At 44.9% G+C, this 9062-nt stretch overlaps 1 protein-coding gene across 1 annotated transcript; it reads right to left on the reverse strand.

The window, feature by feature from the left end:
- Positions 1-3072: 3072 nt before the first annotated feature.
- On the reverse strand, positions 3073-6177 carry MED26 (mediator complex subunit 26). The gene is made up of 2 exons (XM_009878271.1): positions 6067-6177; positions 3073-4767 (listed from the first exon to the last, which is right to left on the reverse strand). Exons 1-2 carry the CDS (start codon positions 6175-6177, stop codon positions 3073-3075), a joined length of 1806 nt encoding a protein of 601 aa, XP_009876573.1.
- Between the last annotated feature and the right edge of the window lie 2885 nt (positions 6178-9062).

Below are 9062 nucleotides of genomic sequence, written 5' to 3' on the forward strand. Positions count from 1 at the left end.
GGGAAACGGAAAGGGCGGCAGGGCAGTGCCCAAAGAGCCGTGACCGAGCAAAGGGCACGGACTCCGCAGCCACCGGACAACCGCTCCCGGCCTCTAGAACTACCTCAAGGACCTGGTAACCGGCTGGGGTACAAGACGGTGGGTACCTGTCAAGCAGGTACCTGTTTCACCTGTCAGAAGCCCTTTCCACAGCATTAGTGCTCCCCTAAAAACACGCACTTTAGTAACGGTGATTTCCCCACAGATCTGCAGGTGAGCCATTTCCTGGCATCCACCAACAAGATGGCAACGTATTAACTGGAGATTTGGGGATCAGAAGAATAAATTCCGTAAGGCAGGGAGGAGAAACCAGTGGCAGAGAAACGGAATTCATGCAAAAATGAGAGTACACAGCAGATAACGCACACGGTAAACTTCATTTGAACTTGTTTACAAAATTGACAAAAAAATATCACCTTGTAAACTTATTCACATTTGTCGTAGCTCACAAACTGGTTATACGAGCATGCTGAAATAAAGATTGTCAAGCCTCGTCTCACCCTGGATGACATCCAAGTGAGTTGACCCTTACAGCAGAAACAAACTCGGTACGGAACGAGATTTAAAGCTTGCGTCGTGAGCGGATTTGTCCCACGAGGGGAAGGGCTGGCTCTAACACCTGATGCTCCTTCGAGCAGAGCGAGCATCAGCAGGGTCGGCTTGCTCCCCAGAGCCAGATGGAACTTGAGAGAAGTGATGAACTTGGGGCATCACCTCACCGAGCGTGGTCCGCAAGGGCCATCGATTGCATCAGAAACGTAAGCAGTGGAGAAAAAGATGGGGTTTAGCCAGTGTAATGTAATCCGTTGTCATTTCCTGAAATCTGCCCTAGATTCAAAGGCCTCAGAATTGAGCGCAGACCCTGTTCCCAATAAGACCGTTCAGGGAAAAAGGGAGAAGGGGCGGGGGAGATAAGATGCACAATATTTTTTACATCAACAAAACCCAAGCATTTTCCAAAACCACCAGCTTTTTAGCCCTCTACCATCAAATCTGCCTTTCTGAACTGCAAGGCAGTAGCTTTCCCCAACTCTAGAACACATTGCTTGACCCCCTCAACACGGACAAAACGGAAGTAAACTGAAAATATACTTGGAAACATTTTTTGGTAACCGCTTTTTCTGGTTTCACTCTCAGACCTGATTTCAGAAATGGAAGCAAACAGACATCAGTTAAGATTTCTGAGACGCCCACACATTTCCATACCAGTCAGATCACAAAAGCAGTCAGTTTGAACAAGAATGACTTTAAAATAACCCAAACCCTATCAGTTGTATTCCAGGGAACGAACCAACGTGACGTAGAGCTGGCGAGGAACACCCTTTCCAAATCACGGAATAGCGTGACTCTGCTCTCAGAGGCAGGAGAACTCTTGCCAAGGCTCTTCTCCACAGAAGCGAGATCCAGCACAAACAGGTTAAACAGAGTTAACATCGCTAAACCTGGAAATATTTTTGGTATTCTGTCCCCCCCCCGCTTTCCTCCGGACAGGAGCCCAGCACTGGGGACTGCAGAAAACAATGAGTCCCGACTGTTAAAGCAATTACAGTTAACAGAAATTTTCCCAGCTTTCTGTCCTGAACCAGGCTGCTTTAGAAAGCATTTGAACAATTAGGAATAATATATTACAAAGTTACTGAGGGGAAAAAAACCAACAAACTATGATATTTTTAGACTTTGAGGTACGTTAACAGCAATTGGGTTATCAGCCTCCAGACCCTGGATGCAATTTAAAAAATAAAATAAAATTCCAACCTGTGCGACTGAATACCACCAACGTACTTGGAAGACGTATTTCCCTAAGAGGCAGCTGCGTTCGACAGCGTCGGATGGGATTCGGCTTCGCCACGCTGCCCCGACGGATTCTCAGTGTTGAAGATCACTTAAGCTGGTCTGAACTGAGTAAACTTTTAAAAAAATGAGTTACGTATAAATAATTCACAAACTGGTTTGTGCAAATTTTTTTTATTTCCACATTTATATCACAATGTGTCCACTTAAAGGACCAAATAGCAAAGTTGCTCCCTTCTGCATCCCAAGAACACAGAAGTCTAGTTACTGTACATTCACTAAGGCTCTTTGTTTTTGCAAATTGCGTTTATGATGGATATCCATAAGGCAAACAATATCTAAAGGAATGGTAACAAGTATATTTCCAGCATACAAACAGGCTTCCTTTTTCCCTCTCACAGTACAGTTACAAACTTGTAGCACCCTCATTACATTTAGATTCTAGAAAAGGTGATTTTTCTTTTTTTTCCTCTTTTTTTTTTTTTTTTTTTCCATTTTTCCTATAAGTTTGCAGGAAGGGAAAAGGAGGAAAAATATTTGGCTGGTGGTGGTGGTGGGATCAAAAATATCGTTAAACATCTAGTTTTTGCAGCATTTCTCAGAGACTGGATTTAAACTGAAACCAGACTAAAATATGTGGATGCCTATGGAATGTTGAGCTGAAGCTGGTCTCCCAGCCTGCAGTGCAACACCTGCTGTTTAAAACCCAATCTCCGTACCACATGACTTGGAAAAAGAAAAAAAAAAAACAACCAAAACCCAACGCAATCATGTTCAGAGATGTGATACAAATAAACCTACAGTTTTTGCACATCGTCTCTCGAATCTCTCACTGCCAAATAAAAACCCAAATCAAGTCAAATAAATAGATGCATATTTTGTTAAGGTAACTTCCACAATTTTCTCTGTACCTGCCTGTAATAAGATTCCGGCATTCAGAAAGTGCTGGAAATCCTCTTCACTTCTTGGGGACTAACACTTTTTTATAGCTGGCTCGCTAGAGAGTTTTGAACTCAATTTATCAGCCTTCGTATGCCTTCCTTTGCAATTGTTAGTAAACTGGTAGCAGCATTTCACAAAAGGAGAATTTAAAGGAAAGAGCTGGAGAGAACCAGCTCCCTCCCACCCTCTGCTCGTTGGGCCTGTTTGTCCAGGACGGGAGGCTGTCTCCGTCTTTAGGTGGCAAAGCGTCTGCCCTTGTTGCTAACTGCAGATGTAAAAGCATTTTTAGCCAACCTGTACTCAGTCTAGGCAGACGTAAGGCAGGATGTTCAATCTACCATCGTCCCCGTGTGGATCTAGAGATATGCACTGTGTCCAATCATACCAGTTACCCTGTGTGTCGTAACAACCGTTCACGCCTGGCCAGTTATGTTCACGTATTCTGTCGAGGTCATCACTCGTGACCTCCCTCGTGACCCCAGGCAAGTCTGTAGGTTTGCTGTTAGGAGCTAGAACGTGAGTCTTTCTAGCCTCTTTTCTAGTGCTTTCCTCCTGCTTTAAATACTCAGACATGAAGTAGTGAGCTCCTGGAGTCTGTACTCCTGATGAAGACAGCAAGCTACTCTGTCTGTTTAAATATGACTGAATGATTTCGTTTCTGGATAATTCTTTCCAGTTCGTTTGTTCAAAAGGGCTTTGCAGGTTGGGTTTTTGCTCCTGCTTTTCCGTTTCTGTCCTGTGCTGTTCAGTAAGTGCAGGGATTTCTACCTGCAAAGGATCTTTCTGTGTTAAAGGTTTTATCTGTCCTGTCATGTGATCAAAAGTGAGTTTTCTTTCTTTTAACCTCACGGGTTTCACACCCCCTTCCGTCACGTGCCCGTCCAAGTTGACTGTATAGTCTCTGGGTCGGTACCTTTTCTTCTTTTTACTATCGGAACCCGAAGCAGCATCATCACTGTCCATTTTTGAAGCGTCCTGCAAAAAGCCCACGAGCGGCGGGAGCGACTCCCCCGGGTGGGAGCTGGCTTTGCAGCTGGGAGACGTGTGCGGCTGAAGTGTCCCCGCCGGGTGCCTGTGCTGGCTTTCGGAAGGTACCTGCTGCTCCCGCCCGTGCTGAGATACCTCAGGTGCTGATTGCTGAGCGAACTCCAGTCTCTTGGCTGGCAGTGGAGGTGTTGATGGTTGCATCAAGGATGGTGGCGGTGATGGCACCTGTGCAGTGTCTAAGAACTGAGACCTTTGAGATGGACTAGGCATCGAATCCTTTGGTGAGTACGTGGTATGCTGCCGAGCAAAAGTATCGTGCCTGACGTTCCTAGGGCTGAACGAGGAACAGCGAGGACTCTTAGGTTGGTGCGGCCCCGTGGTTTCTTCCGACTTATCATGCTGCTGAAGCACCGCAGTCTTTAATAACGAGGAAGTGCTTGAAGGTTTTACGAGTCCCGGGGAACTGGTGTGAGGTTTTACAGCGTTTACTGGGATCTTACTGTGTTTATCGTTTTCACTGAGGTCTGTCCTGCTGCTTTCGGGCCCCGCGTGTAGATTTACATCTACAGGACTAGGAAAATTTTCAGGACTACCTCCAATGCCGTTTGTTGGAGGAGGTGAAGAGTTTTGTAATACTTCATGACTAGCTTTGGGGACTTTTGGGGGAAGAGGGCCCTGATGCCCGTCCCTGTGTTCACCTTTCTTTTTCCGATTTCCCAATTTCTCTGCTTTGGGAGAGTTGAGTTTCTGTATATCGTTCCTGCTTTTCAATTCGCTGATAGGCTTTGACCCAGCCACAGCAGGAAGTTGAGCTTCTGGTTTGCAGTTGTGAGCGCCACCATTCGCTGATCCAGGCGGATTCGGCAACCCTCTTGGCACCGGTTCGTTCTGGGTTACAGGCTCTATCAACTTTTGCCAATTCCGCAACAATTTCTTGGCACGTTTGGCAAGTTCCTCATTGGATGTCTTCTTCCTCACTTCATTGATAAGCCTCCCAAGTCTCGTTTCCTATAGAGAAAGGAAAGTTGTTTTACAAACGGGTATAAATCTAAACAAAAATTCTTAAGGTACATATCTGCTTTGTAATGCTTATCCTAAAAACCACCGAAGGTTTATGTTAATTAATCTTTTCGGAAAGGATTAGTCCAGCAGGTCCAGTGCGCTGCCACGCAACATGAAACTACTGCGGGTTTCAAGTCGGCCCGTCTTTATTCCCTGGCTGAAGCACCAGAGCCTTTAGCTGTGAAAAACATCAGAAAGGAATTCTTTAATCAGTAAGAATCTTGAGAATAAAGGTGCAAGCTCAGATTCGAGGGGAAATGCAGCACCCAAGGCAGAAAATGTACGTGTTTATCACAAGGCAAGTACAAGATCTGCAGAAAGAGGAAAGAGAAAAAACTTCCAGAATCTTCACCTGTTACAGTAATACGCCGACAATAAAAATGTGCTTCACAAAGCCGACCAGCCAGGGTGCGACTTGCATCCTACCTTCCTCCTCCATCTCTCCTCTCCCTTCACTCCCCAGTATCTCGAGAGGGTGTGAAAGACCGATTTAAAGAAGCATTCCTAGGGTGTCCCAAAGCGGTTTCATAAGCAGAAGGAAGGGTTTGATTGTTCCCAAAGCCCATTTGAAAACAAAGAATTGTTCGACAAGTCAGATTACTTAAGAAAAGCACTTCAAAGGAAAACACAGACCAGATTGTGAGAGAAATATGAAACACGCTGTGATACATACATTGAAATACAGCTGGAGTTATAATTAAGCAATAGTTGAAAGCATGTAACACCAATCATTTCAATACACAAAACTGGAAAAAAAAAAGTAATTTAGCAATAAAAACTTTTGGGAGCAGCCAGTGGGACTGCAGTTATCCCACCTGGTATGTTTAACACACCTAACTCACCAACTAGATCAGGCACTGAAACCCGCTCAACTGCACTGAAGATTAATTTTATAGACAGAGAGTAACTATATTCCTATTTCCTATTATTTGGTGCTTTGGTGACCAACACTCCACAAGCAGAGCGATGTTGCTGAATGCAACAGAATCAATCAGTAGTAAGTAACGATTAGTGCCCTTCACAAACAGGAACTGTGCGGCACAGAATGCTGATCTGAACCCAGACAGAATCACTGTGTGTGCAGCGAGATGGCAGAAGCAGCAGGCGAGGGCCGACATAATATCTTAATTGTGAATCCTTTGCAATCGATCTATTGTTTCAAGAAAAGCTCTTATGGAAATGAGATCAGCAGAGAAAGTCCTTTTATACACACAAAAATCAAGTAATGTTTGGAGGGTGACATACCTCAAGTGCCTCTTTGGTAATGGGATATTTCTCCAGGCTGGAGATCACTTCCAGCACTGCCACCATGTTACGGATCTGCAACAAGGAAGACAAAGTCACTTCACGTTTCATGTACGGGTCTTAGTTATCAGATGTAATTTAAGACCTTCCACTTTATAATTGCTGGAAGCATTAATCACAAAACTGCTGTCACACTGTCTGGGTTTCGGGAGCTGATTGTTCGAAGAATAGGGACAAGGACACTTCACTGACCTAGTTGAAAACTGCAGGAGCTGTCACAAAATGAAAGGAATCGTTACCAATAAAACCAGTGGGACTTACTAGCAACGGTCTGAGACCCCCAGCCAGGGCACTGGTCAGCCGGCGTGCAGCGTAACTGGGAACACGAGCGCCAAGAAGCAAGAAGAACAACGAGTCAAACCCAAAATCTCGCATTTAATCCTTTAGATTTACACAAGTCATCGTTCTACAATTTTGTCCAAAATACCGATGCTTCCTGTAGCGACACACCAAGACTGAACACTCAGGCAGGAACCCGTCCAAGTTCACGAGCGGCACGGACGCGAGCGCGGTGCCCAGTAGGTGTCCTCAGCCCCTCACCCAGCGCCGGACCGGGCGGGGATACGGCCACCCCGACACCTCCGCAACCCTTCCACAACCGCATTTCCCGATAGAGCATTAGGAGCAACTGCAGAAATCCACACGACATTAATAAAGCCTGGATTGAATTTTCTGAAGGGCTTCTCCGCAGCATTTCGATGTGCGTGAGTAAGCTCGACGTAAAAGCAGTCGCCACGATCTGCAGATACTGAGCACGAGTGTAATTTTAATAATTTCTGTGAGAAACCCCAGACTCCAGCAATCTGTATTGTCACTACCTGACATGAAGAGCACCAAAACCTGGAACTTCTAATTCACCTTGGTAGAGAGATTTAACAGATCAGCAGAGGAAAACTTGAATCACAGCCTCATTTATTGCTTAACTGCATTTGTGACTCAACTGGACACGAACTGCACCTTGGAAAAATCTCACGAGAACCTCTGCAGGGATCCTACATTACCCTGAAGCCTTATCAGGAGCATAATCAGGCAGCTCTCCCCTCCCTGTCACACACTCTGCTGCAAGATTCTTGCTTTTGAAAAGACTGCAAGCTTGTAAGAATCAGCTTTCCCAAGTTGCTTCTACCCTTCTATTAAGAAACAACAGGAGAATCAGGAGGTGAAGCCTCTTCCTTTCAGAAAATCCCGTGCAAAGACACTGTCTTTTCCACCACAGCAGAATTGCTTCATGTTGGAGATACCTGGATAAAGTCATCGACAGCAAAACACTTGGCCTGATTTTCAGATTTACTTCTACCAAACTTAGTTTTAAAGGCTGGAGAGGCTTTGAATGATTGGAACCCTTACAGGTTATATAAAACCAACTTCAGACTACAGATGAATTTGTCACAGTCTCTTCTTCACAGAACACTAACGCTGCTGTAGATATCTGAAGCCCGACCATCCCGCCAGGTCTGGTACAACTCCATTAAGCTTCAAAGTGCCAATAACAGGTATTTAGAGGCTTTTTAGTTCATGCTATTCCATGCACTGACTTTTTTCCACATTTTTTGATCCTTGCAGTACCCTTAGTCCTTAGGAAGGATGATGTGGCACCACAGTTTAAGCAATAAATAAATACATTTCCCCCCCCCCCAGTTTCTTGAACCCAAGCACTTAGAATAACTAACGCTCAATTCTGGGAGTTTCCAGACAAACACTTCTTGACTTGCAAAACATGATACTCTCCCTCCTATCATCTATTTTAGGCTCTGAATTACCAGGGTGCAAAAAGGCTCTGCGTATCACATACACTAGTAATTGGGACAATTATTTTTGCAGTTACTGGTAATCCCCAAATATTCATTATCATGACAAACTAACAGCAAGAAAAGGATCATTAGTCTATCGAAAGGTCAAGATGGGAAAGTGATACGCTCGTGTCTATACACACCTACAGGAAGATTAAACTGGTCAGGGGATTTCCAGTAAGAGCTTTGTCTTTGCTCAATATACCCAAAAACCCAGATATCGGTGCCCCCGAAAGCTCAGTCATCTCCCAGGGCTACACAAGACCCAGAGACTGCTCCTTCACTCCCTCCTTTGAGGGCCACCTGGTGCCAATTAAGAGAGGGAAAGCAGCCTCGCACCGTGAGTCTGTGCTGATCGCGGAGCTGCTGCTAAAACACCAAACACCCATTTCAGTCTCTTCACACATTCATAACCAGCTGAACACGTGCTGTCGCGCTGAAGCAATCCCCGCAAGGAGCACGAAGGCTCACACTCAAAGGTACCTGCGAGAGGCTCCTCTCTTTTTTGACTTTTTTGGACCTGCAGGGAAGCAGGATTCTTAAAATAAAATGAAATAAATTTTCAGACAAGTTCAACAACTTCTCCACCCTTCCCCCGCAGTTTTCTGTAGTCTTCTTGGAAGGCTTCACCCAAACTGCCAGAGAGAGAAGCTTACAACAAAAATCCTATTCATCTATTTCAAAATAATATGACCTAGGAGATTTCTTGTGGTATAGTTAAACACTACAGTGAAAACAAGATGACTTCCCCGAAACGTCTTCAAGTATCATCCATTCAATGTGAAGCACCTGTTTTGGTTAACAGCAGCACACCAGTACCTTTGTCCTAAACCGTTTGTTAATGGCTCAATAAAATTAATACACTGTCACACAACAGATGCAGGGCTGAGGTTACAAAACCTACCAGGACATCAGCCCATTCTGAGCAGCACCAGAAATGATAATTTATTAACACAAGCTGCTATTAAGAACGCTTCCTGGCTACACAGCAGACGGGCAAAGTGACAAAGCAGAGCAGGACAAGGGAGTTTGGCAGCTTCGCTCTCTTCAGACACTGGCAAAGAGTAAAATTGCGTAAGTCAGCATCTCGGGAACTCGCCCATCGTTTTAGTTTCTATTTGCCTTTTTCTACTTAGCCTGCAAACC

This window comes from Apaloderma vittatum, unplaced genomic scaffold (genome assembly GCF_000703405.1).
Source record: "Apaloderma vittatum isolate BGI_N311 unplaced genomic scaffold, ASM70340v1 scaffold42051, whole genome shotgun sequence".
NCBI lineage: Eukaryota > Metazoa > Chordata > Aves > Trogoniformes > Trogonidae > Apaloderma > Apaloderma vittatum.

Excerpts from the sequence above, each read along its gene's own strand:
- MED26 (XM_009878271.1), bottom strand. The coding sequence starts at position 6,177 with ATGAAACGTGAAGTGACTTTGTCTTCCTTGTTGCAGATCCGTAACATG. Across the intron at positions 4,768-6,066 it reads TTACCAAAGAGGCACTTGAG|GAAACGAGACTTGGGAGGCT; the intron begins GTATGTCACCCT and ends CTTTCTCTATAG.